This window comes from Geotrypetes seraphini, chromosome 7, assembly GCF_902459505.1.
Source record: "Geotrypetes seraphini chromosome 7, aGeoSer1.1, whole genome shotgun sequence".
NCBI classification, from domain to species: domain Eukaryota; kingdom Metazoa; phylum Chordata; class Amphibia; order Gymnophiona; family Dermophiidae; genus Geotrypetes; species Geotrypetes seraphini.
Genome location: NC_047090.1, coordinates 13,206,246 through 13,224,461, shown reverse-complemented (window position 1 = coordinate 13,224,461; position 18,216 = coordinate 13,206,246). Strand labels below are relative to the sequence as shown.

Genomic DNA, 18,216 nt, shown 5'->3' with positions numbered 1-18,216 from the left:
CTGCATCGGGACCCCTGAGGAAGACATTTAAGGTCAAAACACGCACTGTGTTGGGTCCTCTTCACTGGTACAAGTAGTGGATTTTCAACGTTGTCCCAATATTGTGGATTACTTTCTTGATATAATAAAGTCTGCATCATTAACATCAGTCTCCACAGTTCTTTTGCCTTTGGATTCTCGTTTTTCCTGTGGACTCTATGGGTCATCCTTTTGTATAACTTATAAAATGACACTTCTTTCCCATAAAGTACAAACAAACTTGTGAGGACATCAGTGGATTTTTAAAGCAAACATACGCATTTTCACTTAATTAAAGCAGAAGAAAATAGCCACATGGATGAGTGACATTTAAGACGTGGCTTTATTCTGAAGTGCACTCCTAAAGCTCAGGAAAGTCACCTTCTATTAAGCCTCCTGAGCTTGCAGACGTTCCCATGTTGCTTTCCCACCATAAATCTCAATTGTTAAGAGTTCAATATAATCTAATCTAATCTAATCTAAACCTTAGGTTTGTATACCGCATCATCTCTACATTCGTACAGGGTGCCCACAAAAACACTCCTTGATTTTAAATGGTTACAAAATCAAAACTTGTTGGAATATGTTTATAAATAAGATGACAGCAAATACAAGTCCCACAAAAGCACAGTTAACAAGATCTTACCCAATCACTTGCACTTTCACCCTTATAAGCTGCAATTGGTACAGAAGTTACAACCTTCAGACTATGCAACGCGAGAACATAACCAGGTGTTCAAGTGGCCCCCGAGATCACCAGACATTACTTTTTGTGACTGTTTTCTTTGGGGGTACGTGAAAGACAGAGTGTACATACCTCCACTACCCGCAACTATGGATGATCTACAGGAACGCATCACTGAAGCTATAAATGCGATCACACTGAATATGCTTCAGAGAGTCTGGTCCGAGCTTGATTATTGCATTGATGTTTGCTGAGTAACAGGTGTGGCGCACATCGCGTGTACACCATATGAAACTGTATGAGTTAATGAAACTGTAGCCTCAAAGGTGAAAGACTCTTCCAATAAATTTTGGTTTTGTAACCATTTAAAATCAAAGAGTGTTTTTGTGGGCACCCTGCATCATTAGAGGGGACTTTGGGAGGAATAGTATGGTTACATTTTTCTGCTGTCCACTGAAACCCCCTATTACTGGTAAGCAATTCTAATACCTCATGGATAAGCAAGGGATTATGTAGTTGAGGGTTGCTTGAAATGATATTGCAGCCGGGCAGACTGGATAGGCCTTTTGGCCTTTATCTGCCATCATGATTCTTTGCCAAGAAGACTTATCTAAATATGTGATTGGTAAAGGCATGCAGAAGTGTTTCAAACTGGAAATGTGCTTCCCCCCCTCTCCCCCGTGCACTGCTGCCTCACCCACATAAGAAGCCAATGGCTGGGGGGAAAAATTGGGTGCTTCCACCTCCCTTGTGCGGCCTATATTGTATCTTTAATTATTGTGGGTGGGAGGGGCCAGCCTGAAGTTGGTTCTAGAAGTTACTTTCACTTAGATGGCCTAACTACTAGCTTTGAAGTAGGAGCCGGCACTGCAGACTGACAGTGCAAAAGAGGGTGCATTTAGACACCATAATGTCTGGATTTTTCAAACTGTAAAGAGAGAGACAGTTGCCAGATTTCCCACTTCTGAATGTCTTTCAAATAGTACAAGCCATCTCTGCAGTCTAGAGAAAATAGGGATTTTCAGCTGGATATGAATGAGGCTTGGAAGAGTGAAAAAAGGATGGCAGAAAAAGCCCGTATGGCTTATCACAGCTGCCCATTCATAAGTACTGTCCTCCCTTAGATCCTAGGTGCTTGTCCTAGACTTTCTTGAATTCAGATAGTCTGTCTCCACGCACGTGTGTGTACGAACATGTGTACTGGATCAGACCAAAGAACCATCAAGCCCAGTATCCTGTTTCCAATAGTGGCCAAACCAGGTCGGATCTCAAAAATATAGATCCTATGCTGTATGAACTTAGTATAGCTGTTAAAAAAAAACAACAAACAAGTTTGATAACTGCTTTTACCATATCCTCCCAGCATTCAATTCCATAGTTTAAATGAAAATATTTGCTCTAATTTTGAATGAACTATTTAGTATCTGTGTGGTGAGCTCCTTAGGGCCTCTTTTATTAAACTGCGCTAGCAGTTTCTAGTGCGGGGAGCCGCGCTGAATGACCCACGCTTATCCCAACGCTCATAGAGTTCTTATGAGCGTCAGGAGCAGCGCAGGCCATTCAGCGTGGCTCTCTGCGCTAAAAACTGCTAGCGCAGTTTAATAAAAGAAGCCCTAAGGAAATCACCACACAGATACTAAATAGTTCATTCAAAATTAAAGCAAATATTGCTATGGCATAGTATATATTTAGGAGAACATTCACTGTACTAACAGAACATAATTATACTAAAGTTTTAATGTTGTAAGTGAGTATATGAGCATAAATCTTGATTTGTCCTTCATATAATGCTTGGAATAAATTCCATAATTTGTTATTTGATCACAGCAAGCAAAAACTTTAAAAACCATCGTTAAGCATTTCTCAAATTTTCTATTGCATTATTACTTTGGAAGACAGCTCACATCATCAGTGTCTTTGACTCGAAGAATCTGTTCCCGCAGGTCCTGGAGATCATTAAATGTTGACTGCGCTGTAATTGAATAAACTAACGCAAAGCCTTGTCCATTTTTCATGTAGAGATCTCTCATTGCTGTAAATTGTTCCTGTAATCAAAGTCAACAAATATGCCCTATGATTATACCAAATTTCAAAATAGGTCATGCCCCAATTAACTTCTTTACTTGATCAGAATACTCTATACAAATCCATATATAGAAACATGCAAACTCCTCCTCTCCCTCTAGGCCAGGGGTGTCAAAGTCCCTCCTTGAGGGCCGCAATCCAGTCAGGTTTTCAGGATTTCCCCAATGAATATGCATGAGATCTATTAGCATACAATGAAAGCAGTGTAGGCAAATAGATCTCATGCATATTCATTGGGGAAATCCTGAAATCCGACTGGATTGCGGCCCTCGAGGAGGGACTTTGACACCCCTGCTCTAGGCTAAGGTTCTTTACACCTGTATTGTGAGGTCAAAGAGCATTATTGTTATAAGCTAAGGCTCTTAACACTTGCATTGTGAGGTCATAGAGCTTTATGGTTATAGAAACATATAAACGGTAAATAAAGGCCAAATGGCCCCATACTTTCTTGAATTCAGACAGTCTGTCTCTACTGGTGCTGCCCAATTCACGATTTGAATTGGTTCACCGATTAACTTCAGGTGAATCTATTCGAATCGGTTTAAAACAAAAAATCGGCCTTCTGATTCGGTAACTGACCCTCCCCCCTCACCCCCTAAAGTAGGAGTGGCAACGCTGCCTCTTGCTGGACGGCCGCTGCCATACCTGCTTTAGAGGGCGAGGGAGGAGGGTCAGTCAGGAAGTGCTGGTGTCCGGCTTCCCCCCTGGCCTCCCGCGCACTATCAGCAGCCTGCAGAGAAGATCGCCAATTCTAGTGATCTTTGCAAGCTGCCATATGTCTTTGGAGCTGTTTCCTCTGCCGCGGTCCTGCCCCTCCTCTGATGTCAGAGGCAGGATTGCGGCAGAGGAAACAGCTCCGAAAACCTATGGCAGCTTGCAAAGATCACTAGCATCGGCAATCTTCTCTGCAGGCTGTCGATATTAGGTAAATGGTGCGGAGGAGGCCAGGGGGAACACGCAGGCCTTACAGGGGGAGGTGGTGTGCGCAGTCCTTTGGAGGGGGGAGGCAGGCCTTCAGTGGTGGGGTGCAGGCCTTCCAAGGGGGGGGGGACAGGCCTTCAAAGGGGGAGGTGGCCTTCAGGGGTGGTGGTACAGGCCTTCAGGGGGGACAGGCAGACTTTCAGGGGGGGCAGTACAGGCCTTCAGGAGTGGGATGCAGGGCTTCAAGGGGGGACAGACCTTCAGGGGAGGGGGGGCCTGGTGTATAATACACGGAGGGAGGGAAGGGGGGGTTCAAAGAGATGTGCATATGCCTAACTTGGGGGGGAAGAAATAATGGGTCTAAAAACAGAGGAGAGGGAGGGAGATGGTGGACAATGGGATTTAGGGAGGGAAGGAATAGAAAGGGAGAGAAGTTGGACACAAGGGATGGTGTGGAGGGGAGGATAGAGATACTGGATAGGAGGATAGTTGGAAAAAGAAAGGGAGATATAGTGGACCCTGGGGTGGTGGGGAAGGAGGGAGAGATGTTGGATGAAAGGGTAGTTGAGAAAAGGTGGATCTGTGGATGAAGACGAAAGAAAGGAAAGATGCCAGACCTCTTGGGGAGGGAAGGGAAATTGAAGGGGAGGATAGAGATGGAAGATGGATGGTTAGCACGGAGAAAGAAGGAGACCCTGGCAAGCAAGTTATCAGAAGATAACCAGAGCCTGGGACAACAAAAAGGTAGAAAAAATAATTTTATTTTCTGTTTTGTGATTACAATATGTCAGATTTGAAATGTGTATCCTGCCAGAGCTGGTGTTAGACTGCAAACGTGAGCTAGGATTTAATAGAGAGAGGAAAAGTCTTGTTTATTTTGTTTACACCACAGCACCAGTGTGGTTAGGAAAAGGCAAAGGGGGTGAAGAGGCTATAAAAAGGGTGAAAAGGCTATAAAATAAACCCACCAGGGTTTAAAAAAAAAACCAACAACAACAAAACACCCAATTGGGCAGGAAAATTTAATCAAAAAAATCGATTCAATAGGCTGAATCGAATCAAAATTTTTTTCCTGAATCGGGCAGCCCTAGTCTACACCACCTCTACTGGGAGAGTATTCCATAAATCTACCACCCTTTTGGTAAAAAAAAAAAAAAAAAGTGTTTCCTTAGATTACTCCTGAGCCTGTTAACTTTATCCTATGCCCTCTCATTCCAGAGCTTCCTTCCAAATGAAAAAGACTCACCTCATGCGCATTATACCACATAGGTATTTAAACCAGTGGTATTCAACCCACTCCTCAGGGACCACCTGGCCAGATGGGTTTTCAAAGTCTCTGCCATCCATATTCATTGTGGATATTCTGAAAACCCGACTGGCCAGGTGGTCCCTGAGGACTGGGTTGAATACCATTGATCTATCATATCTCCCCCTCTCTTGCCTTTCCTCCAAAGTATACACATTGAGTAGTGCCTCCCGATTTAAATCGTTTCACCGATTCACTTTGGGTGAACGATTTGATTCGATTTGCCTCTTGTTGGCTGGCCACTGCCGCTCCTGCTTTAGGGGACGAGGGGGGAGGGTCAGTCGGAAAGTGCTGCAGCAGAGTCCGCCGGCTTCCCCCCTGGCCTCCCTTTACTTAATTACAGCAGTCAAGTGAGCACGAGCACTTAAGAGTCCAGAAAGAAGAGTTCCCCGGCCACGAGCCTCCACTTCCTATGTGCGCTAGTGACAGCACAGACCTGGCTTCTTCCTACTTCCACCCTCCCCGCAATGAGCCCGAGCCTGTACTTGTCAGAGGCGCTAGCATTTCTTGGCTATGGGGTTAGAGAGGGGGTTGTGGGAAAGGAGCGCAGCCCCAACCAGCCACCGGCATGCGTTTAACTGCCTTCTTCCATCATCTATCTTCAGCTCTGCGGATATCTTTGACTTTTTGGAGCCCCTGTAATGAAGGAGGAGGAGTTTGCTAGCTCTACCTCCCTTCTCCCTTCAACCATTGGCCGCGCTGCAGGGAAGATCCATTGCTGCTAGTCTGCCCCAATTAGCATTGAGCAGGAAGCCCGGTTGCAGATGCACAAACAGGCTCCATTTTTGTTCCATATTTGAATCATAATTGGAGCAAAAAGTGAGATATTCCTGTATATGGGTGATCAATCTTGGTGAGTCTTCAGATCTGGAGGAATATACTCGTCTGGTCTCCTTTTACGTCTTGCTACAAGCAGTGGTATATTTAGGGTATGTGACACCCAGGGCGATAATTTTTTAACAACCCTCCCCCAATATGAAATTAAGTAAAGGTAAGACTGGGAGGCCAGAGGGGAACATGTAGGCCTTCAGGGGACGACGACAGGTGTAGAAGTACACAGAGGGAGAGAGAGAGAAGGGGGGTTCAAAGAGATGTGCATATGCTGGAATGGGGGGAAGATATAATGGGTCTAAAAACAGAGGAGAGGGAGAGAGATGGTGGATAATGGGATTTAGGGAGGGAAGGAACAGAAAGGGAGAGAAGTAGGACACAAGGGATGGTGTGGGGGGATAGAGATACTAGATAGGAGGGTAGTTGGGATGAGAATGGGAGAGATGGTGAACCCTGGGGTGGTGGGGAAGGAGGGAGAGATGCTGGGTGAAAGGGTGGTTAAGAAAAGGAGAGATGGTGGTTCTGGGGATGGTGGGGTCCATCACTGCAGCTGTGGGAATGGAGACAAAAAAAAAGAAAAATGCCAGACCTCCGGGGGAGGGAAAGGAAACGGAAGGGGAGAGAAGGAAAACGGAAGGGGAGAGAAGGAAAACAGAAGGGGAGGGAAGGAAAATGGAAGGGGAGGCCAGAGATGGAAGATGGATGGTTAGCACGGAGAAAGAAGGAAATGACAAATGGGCAGGAGACCTGGCAAGTAAGTTATCAGAAGACAACCAGAGCCTGGGACCAACATGATTTGAATAATGATCAGACAACAAAAGGTAGAAAAAATAATTTTATTTTCTGTTTTGTGATTACAATGTGTGTACAGATTTGAAAAGTGTATCCTGCCAGAGTTGGTGGCAGACAGCAAGTGTGAGCTAGGATTTAACAGAAAGAGGAAAAGTCTCTTTTGTTTGTTTATTTTGTTTACACTATAGCACCAGTGTGGGTAGGAGAGGGCAAAGAGAGTGAAGAGGCTATAAATTAAACCCACCAGGATGTTTGAAAAAAACACCAAATTGGGCAGGAAAATCAAATCGAAAAATCGATTCAATAGGATGAATCAAATCGAAATTTTTTTTCCTGAATTGGGCAACACTAATATTGAGATCTTTAAGTCTGTCCCCATACACCTTATGCATTAGTTACAAAGCAGCTTTACATTATAAGCACACACAGCAAGTTCAGACACTCAATTTATAATGCAAGGCAAACCCTGAATGACTTTTTTTCAGGAGAGGAAAAACAGATATTTATCCAATCATGTCTTCTAGAACTCCTTGCAGATGTAGCTTTAAATTTATCCCATATGCAGTTGAATTATGATGCTCCTCCTTACTGAAGGAAAATAAAGAACCTGAACTCATATATCCAACTTTTTTCCCTCCTCCCTGAAATGACCATTTAAAAGTAATAGGAGTGGAACACAGAGGCTTATGCTAAATCTATATGATAAACTGCTAAGCAGGTAGAATTAGCATGAACTGTCTGTAGGACTGCATTTTGTGCACAGTAACCATGTTAGCATAACGATACGAGACGGATGACATATTCCACTGTTACATCGTTTATTCATTTTTACAAAACCTTCTCGCTTACCGTTCCTGCAGTGTCCAAGATTTCAAGCATGCACTGTTGGCAATCTACTTCAACTTGCTGACAAGAAAATATAACAGCATTAAGAAAAATCCCAAAATGGACAATTTTACAACACTCTTAACTGCAACATACACGTTAGTTCAACAAGCAAAGTACAAAACCAGCTACCAATAACTTAAATCCTACCTACTTTGTGTGACAATCAATACAAACATTTGTTAAAAGTGTTAACAAATATTCTCAACTACTAAGCACAGAACAGAGCGTACTTAATTTACTGCTCACATACACACTACTGAAACTTGAGAATAAATATGAAGTTACAAAAAAACAACAAAATAATGCTTCATGAAACAGCTAATATGAACAGGGAAAATGGGAATAGTTTATAGCTTCTTTTTTTGCTATAGCAGTTTAAAAGTGGTACCGTATACACTCGAATGTAAGTTGATCCAAATATAAGTTCAGACCCCCATTTCCCCTCCCCAAAAAAGAAGGAAAAATGGTTGACTCGAATATAAGTCAGGGGCTTAATATTCAAGTGTCCTGCCAGGATCTGCACCAAACACCCCCCTCCCTCCCTCCTTTGTCAGGCACTGCACCCAGCTCCCTTCCCTCCCTCCAATGTCAGGTTCTGCACCCAGCCCCCTTCCCTCCCTACCAAGTTATCCACCCTGTCCCCCCTCCATACCTTGTCCACTGTACCTCCTCTCTGCTGCGTACCTTGAATCCCTGGTGGTCCAGAAGTGTAGCAGGCAGGAACAAGCTTTCCGCACTCCTGCCATGAGTTCTAATTTCAGTTGTACAGAGCAGGATCGCATTTTGGCGCTGCTGCTCAGTGTTGAGCGGCTTCCTGAATGGCTCCCGTGAATTCTCATGAGACTCGCCACAGCCATTCAGAAAGCCAGTGCAAAAGCACGCTCATGCTCGGTACAGCTGAAGCCAGAACTCACGGCAGTGACTGGTTTAGCAACGGGGAAGGAGCACGGAAAGCTCACTCCTGCCCACTACACCTCTGGACCACCAGGGATTCCAGGTATGGGAGAGATAGTGAGAGTGTGCGTGTCTGTCTGGCATAATGGGGGGAGGGGCAGACCACCCCAGGCACTGTCTTGGTGGGGGCGCCAGAAACTCTCCTAGTCTCTGCCCCCACTGCTTCCCACCCTCCTCTGCTGCGCACGTGCCTTCACTTCCCTGCCCCGAACCTCTAGCTCTTCGCCAGCAAGAGCAGCAACTCCAACTTGCTGCTTGCGCCAGCCTCAGCCTCCCTCTGATATCACTTCCTGGTCGTGGAGATCCAAGACTGGTGCAGGCAGAAAGTTGGTGATGCTGCTCGCATTGAAGTTAAAGAGGTATGGGGGAAGGGAATAGGCACACCTGTGCACGGTGGCAGAGAAGAGGACTGGGAGGGTGCCACTATTCCAGGTACCTCCCACCCTCACTACACCACTGATTATATATGACAAAAAATGAAAGATGGCTTAAAACTATCACCTTCAATTGTATGATAATCATACAGAAATCAATACAACTGCATGTACTACAGAATTTATTTTCTCGTGCTCAGGACAGTTATGCAATTCAAGAAGCAGCCTGTAAAAAACATTAGTATGTTTCAAGGGTTTTGTCTATATCAGCCTGATTTTCTTCTGTTTTAGTACTTTATAAAGGCAAGGCCTTTGGTCTCCTGTAACACTTTAGGAATAGATTCTTCTGGATATTTGTGTATAAATATGTTTTACTATGCACAAATTTTAAAAATTCTTAAATTAAAAGGAAAATAAACTAACCTTTACAACATTTGTAGTGGTCAGATTTTTGTTTATATATATTTCAGTTTTTATTTAATTTAATGATCTCCCATTTCTTCTATTGTTTCAACCACTCTTTCTACAACCTTCGTTTCTTCTCCTAGGTGTATAGTAAAGCACAGTTACTTACCGTAACAGGTGTTATCCAGGGACAGCAGGCAGAAATTCTCATGAATAGGCGACGTCACCGACGGAGCCCCATTACGGACCACTTCAAAACTGCCACTTTAAGTGTTTAGAAAGTTCGCGATAGCTCGAACTGCACATGCGCGAGTGCCTTCCCGCCCGATGTAGGATGTGCGGTCCCTCAGTTTCTGCGGAGCTAAGAAGTCGCGTTTCAATGGCTGCCTTCCTGCTCTCGTGGTATTTCTGACTTTTCAGTCAGTTTTTTCCTTTCTTTTTATTTCTTTCGTTTTCCAGTTAAAAAAAAAAAAATTGTTTTATCCCTTTCTTGGATTCGACCTTGGGTTCCGGGTTTGATTTCACTGAGTCTGTGTTTCCATCCATGTCCCGGCCTCAAACGGGTTTTAAAAAGTGTAGACGCTGTGCTCGGCCCATTTCCCTCACTGACCCACATCGCTGGTGCCTCCAGTGTTTGGGGCCTAAGCATCGTCTAGAGAATTGTTCACGTTGTTCGTCTCTGCAAAAGTGAACCTTTAAGAACTGCCTCATCCAGCAAAAATTGCTTTTCGGCATGGAGGGGGATTCGACATCGGTATCGGTGTTAGCGGCACCATCTAAATCGGTGTCGCAACTCTCAATGTTCATGATGTTACCTATTCGTGAGAATATGCTGTCTGCTTGTCCTGGGATAAAACTTGTTTACCTATGATATATGCTCTCCACAGAAAGCAGAATTAAATCATCAACATAAATAATGTATCATCTGATGGCTGCAAGGCAAAATAGAGCTCTAAATGCTCAGTCTGAAAGTAACTTTGAGCAAACATGGCCTTCATTTACAGCAGTTCCCTCAGATTTCTTAAAAGCTCAGAATCGGCTCCAGGCAAGGCGAGTACAATTACCTTTCTGGTTAATTCTGCTGCCTATGGAAAATATTTGTAGAAGAAAGCAAATTTGCTTTCTTTATGAAATCAGTCACTCAATATGGTCAACTCCCAAGCTCAGGATTGCTCAAGGACCACAGAATTATCCCAAAGATTGTTCTGTAGCTGTTTGACCGATGGCACCGACGACATATTGGAGCAGTCAAGGTAAGGTATGGAACAAGGAAAAAGCAGCTGCTCAGCAGATGCTTTCTAGTAATGCAGATTTCAACAGACCTTTTGGGGTGGCCAACAATTCTGATTTGAAGACGTTTAATTTAGTCAGAAAGACATCCAACTTGATCATTACAGAGCTGAATACAAGACAGCAGCCAATTTGTCAATGAAGTAATTGTCAAATCTGTCTTGAGGACTCTCAGCCAGCCAGTCAGAGTTATCTGCAATGAATATTCATTATGTGTATGCAGGCACTGCCTCCATTTCATAGAAATTTATCTCATGAATATTTATTATGGATATTTTTAAACACCAACTGCATGTGAGTTCCCAAGGATAGGGAAGGCTAGTTTGTGTTTTGCCAGAAGAGCAAGTCAGTTTAGTCAAAGGAGACAGAGCCATGTAGAAACAAACAAGGACGAACACGGCTTCTAGGCTGGTTTCATCACCAGAACTCAGTTGGCCTCTGTTTCCAGGCACTTGTCTGAATATCAGCCAGCACTTCGGTAACTTCTGGTGGCTACCTAAGACCAGGATATTCAGTAACGGTATCCAGATTAGGCCCAGCTTTGAATATTCAGGTCACATTCTGTCTGCAGCAGTCAATTCCTTTAAGATTCTCCAACTGCCATGGGCTGAAGAATACCTGTTATAAGTACATAATTAAAACAAATACACAACTGCCACAGGCTATTACATACCTTTCTGTATGAATCTTCTATTGTTGGGTCATATTTTTCAACAAATATTCCTTGAACAAATTGTACTGTCTGTTAAAAAAAAAAACCAACAAAAACAATCCAAACTTGTTAAACATTGCAGGATAACATTTAAAGTTTCTTGGAGATTACCATATTTTCACGCATATAACACGCATACATGTATAGCACGCGGGAACAAAGCATTTCTGTAATAAAGTTTTTATATAGCACGCACACGCGTATACCGCGCATGCTGCTAAAACCTCCTCCTGTTCCCTCTTCTGGCCTGCGAACAGGCATCCTCCCCCCCCCGCTCGCGTCACCACCCCCTCCCCCGTGATCCTACATCCCCCCCAGCACCGCAAAGACATTGCTTACCCGATTGGGCACCGGCACCAGCACCAGCACCAATGCACAGGACGTGCCAGTGCCTGAAGATCCTCCCTCGCCTGGGCTGGGCTGGGTGGTGCGAGGGAGATCCTCCCTCTTCCCTGTGCTGGACTGGTTTGGGTTTGAGCATTTGCACATGCTCAAAGCCTTCTGGTCTCGCTCTCTCCGAGATTCTGAATCTGAGAATCTCGAAGAGAGCGAGACCAGAAGGCTTTGAGAATGCGCAAATGCTCAAACCCAGACCAGCCTAGCCCAGGCGAGGGAGGATCTTCGGGCACTGGCACTGGCACGTCCTGTGCATTGGTGCTGGTGCTGGTGCCCAACCGGGTAAGCGATGTCTTTGCGGTGCTGGGGGGGGGATGTAGGATCGCGAGGGAGGAGGGGTGACGTGAGCGGGGGGGGGGGGAGGATGCCGGTTCGCAGGGGGGATGCCGGATCGCAATGAAAAAAAAAAAATTGTATAACGTGCTCACACATATAACGCGCATGGTTATGCTCGGTTTGTAAAATCGTGTATAACGCGCGCGTTATATGCGTGAAAATACGGTAATCTGGTATACAGGCTGATCAAATTTCAGTTTCAGTTACAGCAGTATCTCTCAAACTTTTTTTTTTTTTAAAGCTCCGACACACTAAATGGAGCAAATGTTTTTCACGGCATATTATAACTGAAATTATAAAATTGCAAAACCAACAAAAAATTAGAGAGTTATTTTTAAGCTATGTATGAGTAATTGTAACAATGGTGAAACTGAATTGGTAATCAATGCGATGGATGCCCTTGTTTTTGAATGTAAATCAACTCAAAATGTGGCTTGATAGTCGACAAGTAAACATGCATTTCATCATCCACCATCTGCAGTTCTTTTTTAAATTTAATTTCTGTCAGAGCTGAAAATCCAAGTTCACAAAGAGAAAAAAATCCAAACGGTAACAAAGCCTTGATTACTTTGTTGCATAAAAAATAAAAATAAAATGATTTGCTGTTAGTTTTCAAAGACTAATCATGTCAAAGAATGATGCGTTTCTAGGCAGTTGTATTCTTACGCACACAGACTGTCATAACATTGACAGGCTCTTGCGTACGTGACGTCCATGTCATCTATTCTAGTGTATATTTATGAAGGGAATTTTTTAAAATAAAGTAAAATTCTGGAATCTCTCGTGGAACACAGTCTGAGAGACACTGAGTAACAGTGCCGAAACCGGCCCAAAATCCACTCTGTTCGGTTTTGGCCTCTCTTCAGTTTTGCTCAAAAATAACCATGTGTTTTCAATGGAAGAAAGAAATGTCTGCTTTTTCCCATGTCTCCCTCCCCCTTTCAAAAAGGAGTTGCCCCTCCTTCCAGACTCCCTGGGACCTATCTCGAGGTGTAGTTAGGGCAGGAAAAGTCCCTAGTTACTCCTGCACATTCCAACTCTATTTTCAAAATGGCTTGCTAAGATTGGGGCATCGCTCTTCCAGTGAATACACCAAGGGATTGCAAGATAGGTGGTGGTGTCGGCTATTCTATTTTTTTCCTGTACTGTGATTGCAAATAACGCAGTATGACCTTGCACAATAGCTTATATCAGTGTATCTCAAACTGTTTGCCTCCTGAGATTTCAGGTGTGCTGTGGCACACTGGGGAGGAGGATAAGCACTGACACCAGCTGACTGCCTATAGGATGTGCCTCAGCGGGCGCCAGTGCCTCTCCTCTCTGGCCCTCTTTCCTGCTAGCACTCCCCACTAGCATCTCGGGGCCCTTCTGGAGGGCCTTCGTGCATGCACGGCCATCAATGTGATGATGTAACACATGTACATGATGTCGTCACAGCGACAGCTGCGCACTTCCGGGTGCCTCAAGCCACAGCCACAACCTTTAGTGTGCCGCAGCTCGAGAAAGTTTGCGGGACACTGGCTTATATGGTAAAGAGTGTGCGTCAAATAAATGCTTTCAACAGAAAATTTTAGCAGGACTTTAAGTCTGTAAATTTGGGATAACCTGAGGAGGTATGACATCAGCTCTCACTCTAAGTGCCACAAAGTTGGCCACTATAAAAGCAGTTTTCATTAGCTGTGGTCTGTATGTCTGGAGGCAAAACACAGTTACTCATTTGTAGAGAACAGTTAGTTACTGTAACAGGTGTTATCCAGGGACAGCAGGCAGATATTCTCATCATGTGAGTGACGTCATCTACGGAACCCCAGTACGGACACTTTAAAAGTGCATAGCCACTAAGATTTTTAGAAAGTTCGTAATTGCCCGCACTGCACATGCACGAGTGCCTTCCTGCCTGATGTAGACTCGCGGTACCTCAGTTCAGTAAGCAAGCCAAAGCCAACCAGGGGAGGAGGGTGGGTTGTGAGAATATCTGCCTGCTGTCCCTGGATAACACCTGTTACGGTAAGTAACTGTGCTTTATCCCAGGACAAGAAGGCAGCATATTTTCACATGTGGGACTCCCTAGCTTGCTTACTTACTCATAGAATGGGATGGAGGGAGTGATGGCCATTAAGAAAATAAATTTTGCAATACTGCTCGGCCGATGTGACCATCCTGTGAAAGTATGAACTGAGGACGAGTAGCAGCTTTACAGATTTCATCAATAGGGGTGGAACGAAGGAAAGCAACTGAAGCTGCCATAAACTCGGACTTTATGTGCTGTGACACGACCCCCCAGTTGCAGCCCAGCCTGAGCATAACAGAAGACGATACAAGCTGCCAATCAGTTAAAAATAGTTCTCTTGGATACTGGCTGGCCCAATTTGTTAGGGTCAAAAGAGACAAACAATTGAGGAGACATTCTGTGAGATTGAGACCTTTGAAAGTAGTAAGCCAAAGCATGACGAGCCGTTTCTCCATGATAAAAGTGAGGCTTGGGAAAGAATACTGATAGTACAATAGATTGAGATGAAATTCAGTAACTACTTTTGGAGGAAACTTTGGATGTGTACAGAGTACTACTTTGTCATAGTGGAAGACTGTGAATGGTGGATCCGCCACCAACACTTGGGGCTTGCTCACTCGACAAGTAGAGATAAGAGAAATAAGAAAAATCACTTTCCAAATGATTCCAAATGAGATATTTAAGATAAGATGAGATGAAGACTGATTGAAAAGGAGGCTTCATGAGTTTAGAGAGAACCACATTCAGATCCCAACCACTGGAGGCGGTTTGAAAGGTGGCTTGACATTGAAAAGTCCCTTCATAAATCTGCTTATGAGATAATGAGCAGTGAGAGGTTTACCTTTGACTGGTAGGTAGAAGGCATTGATAGCTCCAAGACCCTTAATGCCCCTTTTCAATCCTCCTCCTCCCCCCCCTTCTGATCTACTCCCCTCCCCGTCTCCCTCCTCTCCCCCCCCACTTCTCTCCTTGCTGTTCGCAACTCTATGATCAATTTGATATGTAACCACTTGTAACTACTCTCTCCTTACTGTTTGCAACTCTATGATCAATTTGATATGTAACCACTTGTAACTACTCTCTCCTTACTGTTTGCAACTCTATGATCAATTTGATATGTAACCACTTGTAACTACTCTCTCCTTACTGTTTGCAACTCTATGATCAATTTGATATGTAACCACTTGTAACTACTCTCTCCTTACTGTTTGCAACTCTATGATCAATTTGATATGTAACCCTTGTAATCTTTGTCTAACTAATGTGAACCGCCTAGAACTCTTCGGGGTATGGCGGTATACAAAAATAAAGTTATTATTATTATTATTAATAGAAGCAGTGGTGTACCTAGCATATGCGACAACCGGGGCCCATCATTTTTTGACAAACCCCCCCCGCATGAAAAACATTATTTTTAGTAACAATCCACATATCACACAACAGTGTACCTATAAAAGGCAGCATCTTGCATACTGCAGTGAACAGTACAACATCAATACACCCATTGTAAAACTAAACAAGCCAGATTAGTACAGATCAATCCTGCATAGTCAATCCTAACAGAAAACCATGTTTTTCGAACACACAGAACACAGAAAACACCTTCCCCTAGTATCGAATATGTAATCACAAACTAATCTCTCCCTCTTTTTCAAAACTGCAGTGCGGTTTTTAGCCACAGTGGTAACAGCTCAGACACTCATAGAATTCTGAGCACTGGAGCTGTTACCACCATGGCCAGCACTAAAAAATGCTCTACGGTTTTGTAAAAGGGGGGATAAAATAGAAATATGTAGACAAAGGTTAAATTGAATCACCAAGAAGCTAGACTCTGCATACAATGCAACACCACAGAAACAGCGATGCATCTCCCCTGAAGCAAAAAAATAAATAAATAGAATTGTTTTTTCTACTTTGTCTTTTCTGGTTTCTGCTTTCCTCAACTTCTTGTCACTCTCTTCCTTTCATCCACTGGCTGCCCCTTCAACATGGCATCTTCTCTCCTTCTAAGCCCCTTCCAGAAACTAAATGCCTCCCCCTTCCATCTCTCCCTTCACCCCCATTGGTCTGGCATCCATCTTCTTCCCCTTCCCTCCTCCAATGGTCTGGCATCTCCTCTCCTTCCCTTCCCTCTCCCACACCCCAATGGTCTGGCATTTCACTCTCTCCTCTCCCTTCCCCCCACTTCTATCAGCATCTGCCCCCTTTCTTTCCCTCCAACCCAATTCCATCCAGTATCCTTTCCCCTTATGTCTCTCTCCTCTTTCCCTGCACACCAATTCTACCAGCATCTTCCCCCTTTCTTTCTCTCCAACTCAATTCCATCCAGTATCTTTCTTCTTATGTCTCTCTTTTCCTGCACACCAATTCCATCAGCATCTGACCCCTTTCTCTCCCTCCACCACCCTTCCATATCACCCTGCCCCCTTTCTCTCCTTCCACCACCCTTCTATACTCCTTTCTCTCTCCTTCCAAATTAGCAAGGTCCTGTGATGACTGCATCTACCACCTCTGCTCCGGAAGACAAAAGTGACAAGGGAGGGGGTGGACCGGCAGATGCAGGGAGTTGTGGCAAGGTCCTGTGATGACTGCATCTGGCGGTCCATCCCCTCCGACATAACTTACGTCTTCCAGAGCAGAGCAGCAGACGCAGTCACCTGCTGACTCTGTTCCAGAATAAGTATGGCAGCTACGCTGAGCTGCAGATCCTGTTGAATAGCAGCGCTGGAGGTTCCGGGCCCGGCCAGCTGTGCACCCCTCTTAGGGCATGCACCTGGGTTGGTCTGCCACCCCCCCCCCCCGGTACACCACTGAATAGAAGTGACCTTAAGGTCTGAGTTGGATAAATATAGAAAGTAATCCAGTATCAAAGATATAGAGGTAGATGGAGCATCATGAAGATGAAGAGTACACCAAGTAGAAAACTGTGTCCATTTTTGCTGGTAGCACTGCCGAGTGGACAGTTTTCTTGACACTTCCAAGATAAGTTTGACAGGATTAGTAAGATGACTGTCAGCCGCTATCATCCCAAAAGGTACCAAGCTGTCAGGCGTAAAGACTGAAGATTGGGATGCAGAAGAGATCCTTGACTCTGTGTGAGAAGAGATGAAAAGATCTGCAGGGGTATTGGTTCCTTGATACTGAGCTGAAGTTGCCTGGGCAACCGAAAAGCTATGAGGATCCATGGTGGCCGACTCTTATTTGAGTTTGACAAGTGTATTGAGAATGAAAGGAATTGGAGGAAGCTGGTGGCTTCTGAGCTGGCTTACCAGATGGAGCGATGTCTCCAGATGCTGGTGTTGATGTCTTCGACGAAGGTTGCGAGGTCTGATCGATGCCCTTGCCGGTCCCGAACAATCTTTCCTATTGAAGTTTCCAGCTGGTTATCGACGTTTCGATAGGGTAGAACACTGGGCACAAGTTCTACCCAGTGTAACAATCTTTTCTATTGTCTGCAGTGTAGAACACTGGGCACAAGTTCTACCCGGTGTTCTGGGCTAAGGGACTGGAAGTACCAACTGTCAGGAAGAGTGACTGGCCTTGGGCACCTGCAGCACTTTTTTTTTAAGCTCGTTAGCAGCCTGGAATGGTCAAAAAGACCGCATCAGCCAAATAGACTTCAGTGGCAGAAGAAAAATGAAGGCCTCAGCGGCCAAAGCTCAGGAGGATGTTCCTCTTTTTCTTTTCTAAAAAGGAACTTAAAAATAAGTTAAGAACAAAAGAAAAAAAAGCGCGTGAGCAGGCAGGCAAATGGCAAAAAACTGAACGTTCAGAGAGACAACTTCTTAGCTCCGTAGAGAACTAAGAACTGAGGAGCCGTGAACCTGTGTCGGCCAGGAAGGCACTCACGCATGCTTGGTGTGGGCAGTTCACGAACTTTCTTAAGTTCTTAACGTGGCGATGCACTTTTAAAGCTGTCCATACCGGGGCTCCTTGGATGATGTCACCCATATGTGAGAATATGCTGCCTGCTTGTCCTGGGATACACATCCAATATTTGGCAAATATCTTTCTCTATTTATATTTATATGAGGAACTAAACAATTCACCATCTATTTATTATATCCTCATTATATATTATCAAGGAATTTCTTTAGCATCAACAATCTCCAAAGTCTTCTGATATATTATGATTTACTTGAATGTTATATTGTTAATCCTTTCAAATGTCACTTTTCATTTCTCTTCTTCATACAGTCTTATATTCTGATT

At 44.3% G+C, this 18,216-nt stretch overlaps 1 protein-coding gene across 2 annotated transcripts in view; it reads right to left on the bottom strand.

Moving 5' to 3' along the window:
• The window catches only part of RAP1B (RAP1B, member of RAS oncogene family), a 72,920-nt gene that overhangs the window by 29,105 nt on the left and 25,599 nt on the right, over window positions 1-18,216 (bottom strand). Inside the window, exons 3-5 of one of the 2 annotated variants that reach the window (XM_033952573.1) lie at window positions 11,223-11,291; window positions 7,488-7,544; window positions 2,608-2,748 (exon numbers count right to left, since the gene is read on the bottom strand). In XM_033952573.1, the coding sequence (XP_033808464.1) occupies window positions 2,608-2,748; window positions 7,488-7,544; window positions 11,223-11,291 (267 nt within the window). The remainder of the gene's footprint in view (window positions 1-2,607; window positions 2,749-7,487; window positions 7,545-11,222; window positions 11,292-18,216) is intronic. The other variant, XM_033952574.1, reaches the window with a different exon arrangement.